This window comes from Grampus griseus (genome assembly GCF_964374135.1).
Source record: "Grampus griseus genome assembly, chromosome: 7".
NCBI lineage: Eukaryota > Metazoa > Chordata > Mammalia > Artiodactyla > Delphinidae > Grampus > Grampus griseus.
The window spans coordinates 106,496,441-106,511,644 of record NC_139001.1 but is presented as its reverse complement, the minus strand read 5'-3'; the positions used below and the strand labels follow the sequence as shown (position 1 = coordinate 106,511,644).

Genomic DNA, 15,204 nt, shown 5'->3' with positions numbered 1-15,204 from the left:
TTCTGATGGTACCTCTTGATTTTTAAATATTGGCCTGAATTCGAATAGTTAAAAAAAAATACTAAATGGGCTAAATAAGATGAGGGTAGTCCAGATTGCTCCCTGTGTGACCAGTTTTTGGCTTCTGCTCTACTGTTTGATTTGATCAATGACTCAGATCGGAATTTCTTTGGAACTTTTGATCTCTATAACTCTTAAGGGGTTGCAGTGCATATTATCTCTTATTTTTGTCCCTACTTTGGGATTATATATTGAGATGAGGTGACTTGTTTTCATATTTTTACTTCTTTATTCCTTCTATACCCTATTCTTTCACAAATTCCCAGTGTCCCTTTATTTCTGGATGATATAATTGTTCATTTCTGTTTTGGGAGGGAAAAGAGTAAGTGATATCTGACCCAGATGCAACCCTGCATTGAATAGGAGGAAGCATTGATCCTGACAGCCCTCCTTGTTTCCACAAAGCAACTCATTCACGGCCACGCTTCCTGCCTGCCTGTGTTCCAGGTCCACAGCTACCTACCTCCACCCTGGCTTTGGCTCCTGACCCAAGCCCAGCTGTTGCCCCTTACACTTCAGTTGAATTTGGCCTCAGCATCTCTCTTAGATAAGGTTTTCTTTTAGTAATAACAATAGTGGCATTTCAATAGGCACATGAAAACATGCTCAACATCACTAACTATTAGAGAAATGCAAATCAAAACTACAATGACATACCACCTCACACCAGTCAGAATGGCCATCATCAAAAAGTCTACAAGTAATAAATGCTGGAGACAGTGTGGAGAAAAGGGAACCCTTCTACTCTGTTGGTGGGAATGTAAGTTGGTGCAGCCAATATTGGAAACCCCCAATTTCCAGCCAATATTGGAACCCCCCCATAGTCTCTCAACTGTGGAAACAGTATGGAGCTTCCTTAAAAAACTAAAAATAGAACTACCATATGATCCAGCAATCCCACTCCTGGGCATATATCAAGACAAAACTCTAATTCAAAAAGATAAATGCACCCCTATATTTATAGCAGCATTATTCACAATAGTCAAGATAAGGAAATAACCTACATGTCCATCGACAGATGAATGGATAAAGAAGATGTGGTACATATATACAACGGAATATTACTCAGTCATAAAAAAGAATGAAATAATGCCATTTGCAGCAACATGGATGCAAGTAGAGATTATCATACTAAGTGAAGTAAGTCAGAAAGAGAAAGACAAATACCATATAATATCATATGTGGAATCTAAAAATCTAAAATATAACACAAATGTTTTAAAATATAAATTAGAAACAGACTCACAGACATAGAGAACTGACTTGTGGTTGCCAAGAGGGAGGTGGGGTGGGGGAGGGATGGATTGGGAGTTTGGGATGCAAACTATTATATAGAGAGTAGATATACAACAAGGTCCTACTGTACAGCACAGGGAATTCTATTCAATATCCTGTGATAATCCATAATGGAAAAGAATATTTATAAAAGAATATATATATAACTGAATCACTTTCCTGTACAGCAATAATTAACACAACATTGTAAATCAACTGTACTTCAGTAATTAAAAAAGAATAGTGGCATTTATGGACTAGTTTTATACAACAGGCCCTATGCTTAGGGCTTACTTTCACTATTTTTTTCTTTAACTTTTTAGCTAGATATTACTATTTGCTCCACTTGAAAGCTGATGAAAAAGATGGCATACAGAGGTTTAACAGCTTGACTAAGGCCTTAGAGCCAAGGGGTGCAGTTGTAGCCCCTCTGGTCCTACACACACTGCCTTGCTTCCAGCAACTTCTATTCAAGTTCCACTGAGGAACCATCTACCTCCTTGAAGACCAGCGTGAACAACTGGTCTTGGTTGGCCTGAAACTTTCTCATTTTTAAAACTGAAAGTCCCAGGCTCACTGACACACTACGCCCCTAACCTAGGCAGCCTGGCATGCACTTGGTGAGCCTTCTGCTGTTCCCACTATGGGGAAGCAAAGGAGACGTGGTGGACAGTTGTAGGAGCGGAAACCCCCAATAGTTTCTCAATGGCATAAATCAGCCCCTCCTATTTCCTCTGCCAGAGCCACCCAATGCTCTCTACCTACTAGCAGGTTTCACACCAGGGGCTGGATTCAGACCATCTTTCTAATTCTTACCGTGAGTGCTGGTCCTGGCTGAAATCTGGTCCATTGCTAGTCTAGGGTTCATTTCTCTAAATGGATATCTTTTTACAGATTCACAGACACCAGAGTCTGAAACAGCCTGATTGGTTCAGCACATATTTATTTATTCATTTTTGTCTGAATCAATTTACAAAATTTTAACCTTAGGTTAATTGGACAATGGGGGACTTCCCTGGTGGTGCAGGGGTTAAGAATCCACCTGCCAGTGCAAGAGACACGGCTTCGAGCCCTGGTCCAGGAAGATCCCACATGTCGCGGAGCAGCTAAGCCCATGCGCCACAACTACTGAAGCCCGCATGCGTTGAGCCCGTACTCCGCAACAAGAGAAGCCACCACAATGAGAAGGCTGCGTGCGCACCGCAATGAAGAATAGCCCCTGCTCGCTGCAACTAGAGAAAGTCCATGTGCAGCAACAAAGACCCAATGCAGCCAAAAATAAATTAATTAATTAATTAATTTTAAAAATTGGATAATGGGGTAAATCATGTATATTTCAGCATTCAAGCAAGAACTCATTGGAAATTCTAACTTCAGTGTATCCCCACCCCCTACATTCAGGTTAGAAGGGCACCTGCAGTGGAACTGACACCCTAGAGAGCCCCCCTCTGACCACCCTCTGGTCACATCCTGTGTCATGGGGGTGGTGTTTGCAAACCAAGGGGAAATGACGATAGGAAGCTGTCATCACCCTCCTAAACTTAGTCTTCCTACCCAGCTCCCCAGAGTTTCCTGCCTGAACAGCTCTGAAACAGCTTCAAGGGGCTGAACTATTCTCTCCACTGTCCGTCCTCCTGAGGATGGACCATGGACCCATACATAGGTCCCAGGAGTGACCAAGGGGGTTTCCCCTGTAGACAGGGCTTGGACATGTGGGATGTTCATTTGTCAAAGAAGGAAGTAGAACAGATTTTATTCAACTGTTTGTTAGCTCATTTGTAACTTTTGACTCTCTCCTCAGGCCCTATGATTATTCAAGTGGGGCCTTTATAATATTTTATTGATAATGACAATCATTTAGCCTAAGTTCACCCGGCCTCAGAATGTCTTATTAAATAGTTAAAACCTACCACCACACCCCTAACTGCAGCTAAGATAATACTATAAGGAATTTTATCAAGTGTTCTTTTACTTCCTCTTAATAAAAACAATATTTGGGGTATAATACTGGAATTGACATATCCCCCTCATCATGTTCTACACAATTAGTTTACTTTTCAATATGTACATCTCACTGTTATAAAACTTGGAGAAACATGCATTTAGCAAGTTCACAGATCAAAAAATTTTAAATTTAAAACTAGACAGAAAAATGGCACCAAGGAATGTGGTTTCAAGTCTTATATACATGCAGAGGCCAGGATAAGGACCACAGCCTGTGCTTGGATCTTGAGAGATTATCCCTCCTTCAGAGAGAAACGCTGTCCCCAGAATGACTTCCAGTGATCGGCTATGCATACCTAGACTCAAATCCTATTTCTGTTACTCGATGACTTGAGGAATAGGAATGGGAGGGTCATTAGTCACTCTTGTCTTTTATGTCTGTGATATAGAATGTAATAATCTCCCTCACTAGGCTGCTTGAGGGACTCAACAAAATCACAAAATAGGAGCTTGGTTGTTTTCTTCCATTGTTTCCCCTTATTTCCACTTTGTACCTACGTATTTCCCTTTTCCTTATTTTATTTTCTTCCATTTATTTCTCTCTTTCTACGTAGTCTTTCAACTGAGTTTCCCACCAACCCCCCCAATAAAGGACCAATAACAATTATACTACCACATGTTATGATCTGCAAAACAGTTACCCTTGTGATCTGTAGTTATTTTGATCACCCAATGAAAAGTTGTATTATGTCCAGCCAGTCCTTTAATCATGTCTGAGCTCCAAGAGGAGGTCCATTAGGGCAGTACTAAGCCAAAGTAAGGGCAGCAATAGGTGGTCTCTGACTATGGTGACCCATCAGGAACGCCTTATGGGAAGAAAAGTAGGGTGTAAATTGGTATCTTTATAATGCACAGAAATACACTTTTAAAATTTACTTAACAAATATTTATTGAGTGTGTATTATGTACCAGATACAAATCTACAGAAATAGAGTAAAAAAGATAATCTTGACCCTTATGATGAGCTTTAGTTCTATGGCTGGGTTGGGGATGAAGAGATAGACAATTAAAAATAAGTAAATTCTGGGACTTCCCTGGTGGTGCAGTGATTAAGAATCCGCCTGCCAATGCAGGGGACTATGGGTTCAAGCCCTGGTCCAGGAAGATCCCACATGCTGTGGAGCAGCTAAACCAATGCGCCACAACAGCTGAAGCCCCCTTGCCTAGAGCCCGTGCACCGCAACGAAGAGTAGCCCCCACTCACTGCAACTAGAGAAAGCCCATGCACAGCAACAAAGACTCAACACAGCCAAAAATGAATAAGTAATTTTTTTAAAAAAGTAAATTTTATATACAAAATAGATAACCTACAAGGACCTATATGGAACTATACTCAATATTTTGTAATAACTTATAAGGGAAAAGAATCTGAAAAAGAATTAGCACAACACTCTAAATCAACGGTAAGTCAATAAAACAATAAAGTATACAATATGATGAAAACAATAAATAAGTAAAATTAAATTTTTCAACTTCAAAAAAAAAGAATATATATATGTATAATTGAATGACTTTGCTGTACACCTGAAGCTAACACAACACTGTAAATCCAACTAACTTGCTTTTTACTTCAACTAAAAAAATTAATTTAATAACATATTATAAAATGACAAGTGTTTTTGAAGAAAACTATGAATAAAAATAAATTAGAGGATGTGATTTTAGAAGTAAACATAAGGAATACCTTTTAAAGTCATGTATTCATTCTATTGCCTCAGTTCTTTCTTAACGTACTTTTTTTGGGTGTGGTACAAAATTCAAAATCGTTCAGAAAAGTACACAGCAAAGAATAAAGTTTGTTTCTTTGTTGACTCCACTTTCTTCTGATCTGCTTATCCATATCCTTCCAGAGATTTCTGTGGGTCTATGCACTTTCAAGTCTATATATTCTTTTCTATTTTTTTAAACACAGATACTGTTTACACTGCATTGTATACTGATTTTCCTTTTCATTGAACAATTTATCCTGGAGATGGTTCCACATCAGAACATACAGGGCTCCCTCATTCTTTTTAATGGAAGCATAATACTTCTGCTCAGGTTTGTCAAGCACACACACAAAACAAGGTGAGTCCAAGGCCAAGGCCTGGCGGATACACATAGAGATAAAGGAGCCACTGTGAGATTCCGATGATGTGTGCCTTAGACAGTAAAGGCAAGAGTAGACAAATAGTACATCTCCCATGGCCCCTGCATCCCACACACCAACACAGAGGACACTAAGTATGAGGGCAGATGACCACAAGGTGAGTTGTGAGAGTCTTTATTGCTATAGATCTAATTCTAGACTTCGGCTTGAAACTGAGCAGGACCTTGTGAGGCTCCTGGGCACAAAAGGCTTTCTGTGTCCCCTCGTTTCTTGATTATAGGAAATAGGCTTATTTCAGCCTCCATGACCTTCCCTGAGTTCCAATGGGCGGTTCAAACAGTTACTAATGAGGGAAAGGAGGGGATGCAGAGACGAGGGAGGAGTAGTCAAGAAACAATAGTGCAGCCTTGGGGTAGGATCCTGGTACCCCCAAGGGATACACACAACAATATCTTTGAGCTGTTCTGCAGATACTGAAACCTCCACCAGTTGGGAGAAGGTAACTGTCTGCTGCCCACAAGCACGCAGACCCCAGACCTGTTGGAACCAGAAGGTTGATGATGCCGTCTCCCAATTACCTCACCACCAACCAATCAGAAGAATGTCCATGAGCTGTTCACTCTCTCCTTTTTGAACCATTACTATAAAACTCCTCACTACCCCCTCCAGGTTGGGACACACGGTTTTGAGGGCATAAGTTTGCTGTGTCCCCCTTTGCCTGGCAGAGCAATAAAGCTATTCTTTTCTACTCCAACCAAAACTCTGTCTCCGAGATTTAATTTGGTGTTGGGGTACAGAGGCCAGATTCAACATCAGGCTAAGCAATTCTATGTGATGCAACTCTAAGCATGCAGGACAGAAAGCCTCATGCCTCCACAGAACTTAGGGGGTGTCAAGAAACTGTATCAGGACAGTGTGGTATGGGGCCAGGAGGCAGGTGGCGATGGCCTTGGAGCCACTAATTGCAGGCCTCCATCCTCTTGTGTCTCAGGAAGATGACAAGGTGTCTGGTCAAGACTCAGATCAGCTGTGGGGCATGGCTTTGGCTGTCTGGCCAAAGTGGACAGCGTGAGGTCACTGGGACACTCTGGCAGAGCCGTTTCCTTACAGGGATTACCATAATTTTTAATTAACCTCCTTTTGATGGACTTTTGGGCCATCTTCCAATCTTTTGTTATTCCTAACATATACTCCTTTGCACACATTTGCTTATAATTGTAGGATATATTCCTAGAAACAGAATTGTTGGATTGAAGAGCACTTGTTTCAATTTCGAAGATGTTGCCCTTTCTTTAATATTGTATTAATTATAGTCTCACTAACAATAGATTAAATAGTTCTGGTTCCTTCATATCCATGCCAACATTATAAATTTTGTGTTCCCTGAAGTCTAAGTTTAAAATATCATTGTAGTATGAATTTGCATTCCTTCTTCTAATGAGTGAAGTTGTGCATCTTTTTATATATCTGAGAGTAATCTGTATTTTTTATATATTCATGTTCTTTACCTATTTTTCCATTGAGTTACCTTTTTAAAAATTATTTGTGGGGGCTTCTTATTCATTAATTAAATTTTGAAATACTTTTCCAAGTTCTTGGGAGGATGATATCATTCTGTCTGTATTTTTTTGTGGAATTGCATGTGGTTTTTAAAATATTTTATATGTACAAAATTTTTCTTATATTTTATTTCCAGGTTTCTAAACTTTATGTCATACTTAGAAGGACCTCCAACAATCTTTGATTATAAAAGTACTATCTAGGGAATTCCCTGGCTGTGGAGTGATTAGGACTCAGTGAGCTCACTGTGGGGACCTGGGACGATCCCTGGTCAGGGAACTAAGATCCTGCAAGTGTGGCCAAAATAAAATAAAATAAAAGCACAACCTCATATTTTCTTTAAAACTTCAATAAAACTTATATTTGAAGAGGTACATGTATTTTAAATGCTTAGAGTGTTTAGTTTAATATAGCTTTTTCTTACCAAGAATTCTTATTAAATATATTTATTTTTAAAAAATGTCTTTTTAGTATTTATAACATAAATCACATAGTTATTTATTTATTTATTTTTGGCTGCGTTGTGTCTTCATTGCTGCATGCGGGCTTTCTCTAGTTGCAGTGAGCAGCGGCTACTCTTCATCATGGTGCACGGGCTTCTCATTGCGGTGGCTTCTCTTGTGGCAGAGCATGGGCTCTAGGGGCGAGGGCTTCAGAAGTTGTGGCACGTGGATTCAGTAGTTGTGGCTCGTGGTCTCCAGAGCACAGGCTCAGTAGCTGTGGTGCACAGGCTTAGTTGCTCCGCGGCATGTGGGATCTTCCCAGACCAGGGCTCAAATCCATGTCCCCTGCGTTGGCAGGCGGATTCTAAACCACTGCACCACCAGGGAAGTCCCAAATCACATATTTTAAAAATATGTTTTTAATAGTTTTGATACTGGTAAGGTGCCTATGTTAAAAAGGATAACTGAGCACTCTTGATAAGAAACGAATGCTTGGGGTGACCTTCAAGATGGCAGAGGAGTAAGACATGGGGATCAGCTTCCTCCCCCAAAATACATCAAAAATACATCGACATGTGGAACAACTCCTACAGAACACCTACTGAACGCTGACAGAAGACCTCAGGCTTCCCAAAAGGCAAGAAAATCCCCATATACCTGGGTAGGGCAAAAGAAAAAACAGAGACAAAAGAATAGGGATGGGACCTGCACCTCTGCGAGGGAGCTGTGAAGGAGGAAAAGTTTCCATACACTAGGAAGCCCCTTCACTGGCAGAGATGGGGGGGAAGCTTTGGAGCCATGGAGGAGACCGCAGCAACAGGGGTGTGGAGGGCAAAGCAGGGATTCCCACACAGAGGATTGACGCCGACCAGCACTCACCAGCCTGAGAGGCTTGTCTGCTCAACCACAGGGGTGGGTGGGGGCTGGGAGCTGAGGCTCAGGTTTCAGAGGTCAGATCCCAGGGAGAGAACTGGGGTTGGCTGCGTGAACACAGCCTGAAGGGGGCTAGTGTGCCACAGGAGGGAGGCCAGGAAAAAGTCTGGACCTGCCTAAGAGGCAAGAGACTATTGTTTCAGGGTGCGCGAAGAGAGGGAATTCCTTTCCCATGGGCCCACAGAAGGCAGAGCACCACCTAAGCGAGCTCCAGAGATGGGCGTGAGCTGCAGCTATCAGCTCAGACCCCAGAGACGGGCGTGAAATGCTAACGCTGCTGCTGCAGCCACCAAGAAGCCTGTGTGCAAGCACAGGTCACTATCCACACCCCGAGGGAGCCTGTGCAGCCTGCCACTGCCAGGGTCCCATGATCCAGGGACAAGTTCCCTGGGAGAACACACAGTGTGCCTCAGGCTACTGAAACATTAAGTCAGCCTCTACTGCCGCAGGCTTGCCCCACATTCCAATTATAACTACCATACCCCTCCTTCCCCCTGGCCTGAATGAGCAAGAGCCCCTAAATCGGCTGCTGCTTTAACTCTGTCCTGTCTGGGCAGGAACAGATGTCCTCAGGTGACCTACATACAGAGGTGGGGCCAAAACCAAAACTGAACCCCAGGAACTGTGCGAACAAAGAAGAGAAAGGGAAATCTCTCCATACAGCCTCAGGAGCAGCGGATCAAATATCCATAATCAACTTGATGTACCCTGCATCTGTGGAATACCTGAATAGACAATGAATCATCCTAAAACTGTGGCAGTGGACTTTGGGAACAACTGTAGAACTCGGGGTTTGCTGTCTGTGATCAAGTAATCAAACTTTGCTTAAAGGGAGAAAGGTGCAGCCGCACAGCACAGGGAGATCAGCTCGGTGCTTTGTGACCACCTAGAGGGGTGGGATAGGGAGGGTGGGAGGGAGGGAGATGCAAGCGGGAAGAGATATGGGAACATATGTATATGTATAACTGATTCACGTTGTTATAAAGCAGAAACTAACACACCATTGTAAAGCAATTATATTCCAATAAAGATGTTAAAAAAAAATCAAACAAATGCTGGAGGGGATGTGGAGAAAAGGGAACCCTCTTACACTGTTGGTGGGAATGTAAATTGGTGCAACCACTATGGAGAACAGTATGAAGGTTTCTTAAGAACTAAAAATAGAGTTGCCATATGATCCAGCAATCCCACTCCTGGAAATATATCTGGAGAAAACTCTAATTCGAAAAGATACATGCACCCCAATATTTATAGCAGCACTATTCACAATAGACAAGACACAGAAGCAGCAATCTAAATGTCCATCAACAGATGAATGGATAAAGAATATGTGGCATATATATATATATATATATATATATATACACACACACACACCCCGACACAAACATACATACATACAATGGAATACTATTCAACCATAAAAAAGAATAAAATAATGCCATTTGCAGCAACATGGATGGACCTAGAGATTGTCATACTAAGTGAAGTCAGACAGAGAAAAACAAAACTCATATGATATCGCTTATATGTGGAATCTAAAATATGACACAAATGAACTTATTTACAAAACAGAAACAGACTCACAGACATAGAGAACAAACTTATGGTTACCAAAGGGGAAAGGTGGGGGAGGGATAAATTAGGAGTTTGGGATTAACATATACACACTACTATATATAAAACAGACAAACAACAAGGAACTACTGTATAGCACAGGGAACTATATTCTATATCCTGTAAATAAACCATAATGGAAAAGAATATGAAAAAGCATATATATATATATATATATATATATATAAAACTGAATCACTTTGCTATACAGCAGAAACTAACACTACATTGTAAATCAACTATACTTCAATAAAAAAACAGACCTTAGATTCAGATTCAGATATCCTATTTAGCAGTAAGGGTGTTCATATTGTTTCTGGGTGACTGAAGTAAGGAAATTTTACTTCCCAGGTTTTTGCACCTACTTAGTGGTAAAGTGGTAATTGCGACCCAGGATTCCTGTCCCTGGTGCCCCTTTCTCTCCACACAGCCTTGAAGGTGAATCTTCAAAGGCTGGAGAGCGCCAGTTGTTCGAGAGACTTCTCCCAACACCTACCTCTCCTGTTCCAGTGCAGCCAATGTCAATGTCACTGTTATCGTCAGTCTGTCTTCTTTTATGTTCATATGAACAAGCTGGCTGCATACTTTGGAAGGGGCTTGGATTCTCTGAAGCAGAGTTTGCTTCATAGGAACATTTCAAGGTGTTTTCCCCCCCTCCCCCAGGAAACACTTCTTACAAGGCACCAAAAAATTTAGACATTTCTAGAAGAAATCTGTTCCAACTTCACAAATTCAGTGACATCTTTGGACGTCTTTCCCTAAATGCTGACATTCACTTTAATGGCACTCAGCTGTGATTCCATACAGATCATCTACACTGGAGACCACAGGTAGTGATAACTTGAAAACAAATGTTGAATCAGGCAACTGGGTGAATTTTAGAATCACCTCTCAAGTTATTAGAGGTCAAGTATATGGGGACCTAATGAAACTTCATGATGGTTTTGTGTTATTTATTGTCCTCAAGTTCTTAAACGATATCTCTTTGCTTTAAGATAATTTCAATATTGTTTTTACAATCACTTAAACAAATAAGAATGATTGATACTCATAGATTTCCAGTTATCAGCAACTAAAAAAAAAACCAAAAAAAACTGCCTGGTATTTTGCATCCTGAGTCAAAGAGTGACAGATTCTCTTTTGAAGTTAATGAATGGCATATCTTATCAACAGTATGCTAAAGTAAGATTAGGATCCAAAGAGGAGATCTTTCTTACAGTTCATGATAGAGATTGGAAAAAAGTCAGATCCTAAGTTTTCAATGATTCATCTCCACCTCCACTGTTCCTGTATGTATCCACTAGTGATTGACTTTGTCTCCTAACAGGGTTTCTAACCATCTGTCCAGCAACATGCTCCGCCTACCTATAGACAGATCTAAACTACAGAGTAGTTTCAGAGTAACCTTTAGAGTAACTGCTCTAAAATAGTTGTTCTCAGACAGTAGGGTGCATCGGAGTCTTCTGGAGGAGTTTTAAAAACCAATGATTGAGCCCCTCCCCCTGAGTTTCTGATTCTGTAGGTTTGGATAGGACCTGTGTATTTTCATTTCTAACAAATTTTGATGGGGTGCTAATTGTACTGGCCCCTGAAACACATGTTCAGAATGACTCCTCTAAAACATAAGTCTGCCCATGTCACTACTCTGCAAAAAATCCTTCAGTGGCTCCTTTTCCCCCACAGTTTAAGCTCCTTAACATGGGTCACAGGGTCCATCATTACCTGGGTCTTCCCTAATTCTTACGTTTTATCTCTCACTGCCTCAAGTGGTGTGTTGATACAGGTTTAAAATCTGGCTGTTCAGGGTGTGACGCACACACACAGACACACAGACTCATCTCTGTATATGTATGTGTGTGGGCACACACATGCATTCAGACATTAGGTCATTTTACCGATATAAGCGATGTGTAGACACAATTTACAAATAATAATAAAATATACAATAAACTATTATAAATTCCATAAAACCAATTGATTTTTATAGAATGCTTTTGTTGATTTTTCACTGAACTCTTTTATCTGTAATCACACAGTCTCTTGTCACTTATTCTTTTTTTTTTCTTAATTTTGTAAAACAACATAGATATAAAAAGTATTCTTAACACACAAGCTGGAGAAAACAGACTTCAAGCCAGACTTGGTCACCAGGCTGTAGTTTGCCTATCCCTGGTCTAGACAATCAACAAAACAATAAATCAAACCCTGACTTATAGGATTTACCAATATCCATGGTGTAAATATCTCCGCTATGATGGATTTCAAACCATCAAACGGATGTCACAAAATATGGAATTGGAAAGAGATGCACTGTAGCAATCCAATATAGTGTATTTCCACCACACAGATACAACAGAAGTAAAAAAAAAACCTCAAATACATATAGATAGATGCATAGAGAGACACATAGACAGATAGATAGAATAAAATAAAGTAACTAGGCATCAATGAATTTAGTACATTTTAAAAATACTTCGATGGATTATAAGTTTAAATAACTGGGGTTTTCATAATGGCTGTATTTACCAGCCAGCTTCCAAACTTCCTGAAAATCTACCAGCTGGCCTTCATGAGTCAGTACCAGCTGGCCCTCACACACCACTGCCGGACGATTGTTTCAAATCCCATAGATACTGGACTGTGACATTTCATGCCCCGTACCCTGCACAGGGTCCTCTCTGACCTGGCCTGCCTTTTTCACCTTTCTCATCAGGCTAACCCTTCTCTCCTTTCAAGACTTAGCAGCATCTCCTGCTGGAAGCCTTCCACCCGCATTCAAGGTTGAGCCAAGCGCTCTGTGCCTAGGATCCCGCAGTGCCCAGTGCCGCTCTCCAAGGTAGCTTTCACCTCCTTGTTCTGCAGTGGGTGTTCCAGGCCTGACTCTGCTATTAGATTGTAAGCATCTCCAACTCAGGGACTCTGCTTTAGTCATCTCTGATTGGTATTGCCTAGAAGAGAGCCTGGTATACAGTGGGAGCACAATATATACTTCTTGAACTGAACTACTAGCAAAGATGGTTAAATCTTGGCTGCTAGTCTTGCAAAACTTCTGACCAATACACAAGGACAGTTCGTTCTTTCTTGCTCTTTTGTAGAACTAACTGTCCTTGTGTATTGGTCAGAAGTCTGCATAGGAATGAAGGTGAAAAACAAGAGCCTATCATGCAGATTTTCAATTTCTTTGGATTTTATTATTTATTTTATTAAGGTATAATTGACCTAAAATTTTATATTAATATAATTTCTGTATTTTCCATGACCTCGGCTAACTGAAGCTGATTTTCGAAAAAGGAATTACTGAATGTAAGCAAGAGACTAGATGTGATACAGGAAAGCTACCAGAAAAAAAAAAAAAAAAAAGAAGTTTTAAAAAGTAAAAAGGAGGCTTGCTGATTTTAAAGTGCACACAATTAGCTGATGCCTTGCAAGGCGTTTCTCCAGGCTCACAGCTCAGACTCTCTCCGTGGACTCCCCAGTGGTTGGCTGACTGGGCTTAGAGCAAGGGGAAGAGAAGCCCCAGGGTAAGATCTGTCAGGGGCCCACATCTTCTCACTTGCTCTTTTGCTACCTGATTTTCCTACTGATCACGAGCAAGGGGCTTGGGGGTCTGCAGGGAGAATCAACTCACCTCATAGTCGATGTCTAAGGCATCCGCCTCGCCCTTGGTCCGGAAGTGCTGTGTGTGCCGGTCCACAGTGAAGTTCACGTGCTTGCCGACCCGCTCGAGAAGGACGGAGTGCCAGTGCTGGTCATCCAGGAGGCTGCCCAGGGTGGCCGAGGGGGGGCTGCTGCTGAGCCGAGGTTTGCTGTCATCTGTGAAGGGGATAGAACACGGGATGGCTCTGTGCCCAAGGGCAGCCTGAAGCACTAGAACGTTCTGCTAGCAAGTCCAACTCTCTCTATCCAAAGGTAAAGGATGATTCCCTGTCTGCAGACCCAGAACTGTGCTGGGCTTGGGAAGGAATACCAACATTTTCCCACAGATTGCAGGACCAAAATCTCAGTCAACTGATACACACACCCCCTTCTACATGTGAAATGACATGTTAGGACTTGTGTGATTGAATAATAAGAGAAACCATATCCTGATGGCCATATGAATGATATTGAAAATAGGACTTGTCACATTTAGAAAGAATACGTATTCTTTGCATGTGAATGGCTCTTGAAAGGAGAAAGTGAATCTTTAGCTGTGTTTTGGAGGAAGAGTGAATGCTGGAGAAGTAGAGGGAAGACAGTGGCCCCAATGAGTTGGGTAGATTTGTGGGCGAAGGCAACGGGGAGGAATTAATCATTTTAGCTGCCATTTTCAAATGCCTACTCTATCAAGGGCACTTAACTAGGGATTTTATAACCTCCAAGTCTGATGCTCTAAGACAAAATGATTACCTGCATTTGACAAATTAGGAAACTGAGGTCCAGTAAGGGTAAGCATGCCTAGGTAGAGATGCAGCCAGCGTTCAAATCCAGGTCTCGACCCTTTTGACTGACCAGGGCAAGGGTCCTATGATTCACCCTAAACTGAGCTTGGAAGATACCCCTTGGGAGAATGTGAGAGATTCCGGTAGAGAGGTACATTTTTCAATCAAGTCTGCCCGTTTCCCCTCCTGTCTCTCCTCCAATTTTATGGACTTCCTGCCTGTATCCTTCTGTCAAAAAGATTAAAGCTTTTTTTTTTTCTTTGTTCTTTTATCCTGTAGAATGGCTTAGCCTTAGCAAAATGAACAGCTCAATGCAACTAATTTTACTTACATGTAAACCTCCCAATTTTTGAATATTTTATGCGTTCGGTACCCTTAGTAACTGAAAGCTAAATGTCTCTCTTCTCTCTCCTAAGACATGTTTTACAGAACAACTGCAGCAGCCTGCTCCGTGGTGCGGCATTTAAGGGGCTGGAGCTGCCATTTCCACTGTAGGCTGCTCACTCCTACCTCCATTATGGCCCCAAGTCACTGCTTCCTGCATGAAATAACACTTTGTTGCTTCCTATGGGGGTTGGGGGGAGGCACCCAGATGATTGTAATTGAAAAATAAGAGCTGATGAGTTCATAGCTGCCTTCAATTGATTTATTCATTGACATATTGATTTGTTCCACATCTTTTGAGTTCTTAAAATGTGTCAAATTATGCAAATACATTAATAGATCTTTTTCTTTCTCCCTCACCTCTCTCCCTCCCTTCCTTCCCTCTTTCCTTCTCTCTCTCCTCCTTTCCTTCTTCCTT

At 41.4% G+C, this 15,204-nt stretch overlaps 1 protein-coding gene across 2 annotated transcripts in view; it reads right to left on the bottom strand.

The window, feature by feature from the left end:
• CNTNAP5 (contactin associated protein family member 5) overlaps positions 1–15,204 on the bottom strand; it is a gene marked incomplete at both ends in the record, with an annotated part of 875,906 nt that overhangs the window by 427,879 nt on the left and 432,823 nt on the right. For both annotated transcript variants that reach the window (XM_082658898.1, XM_082658899.1), the window contains one exon: positions 13,610–13,794. In XM_082658898.1, coding sequence (XP_082515024.1) covers positions 13,610–13,794 — 185 coding nt within the window. The remainder of the gene's footprint in view (positions 1–13,609; positions 13,795–15,204) is intronic.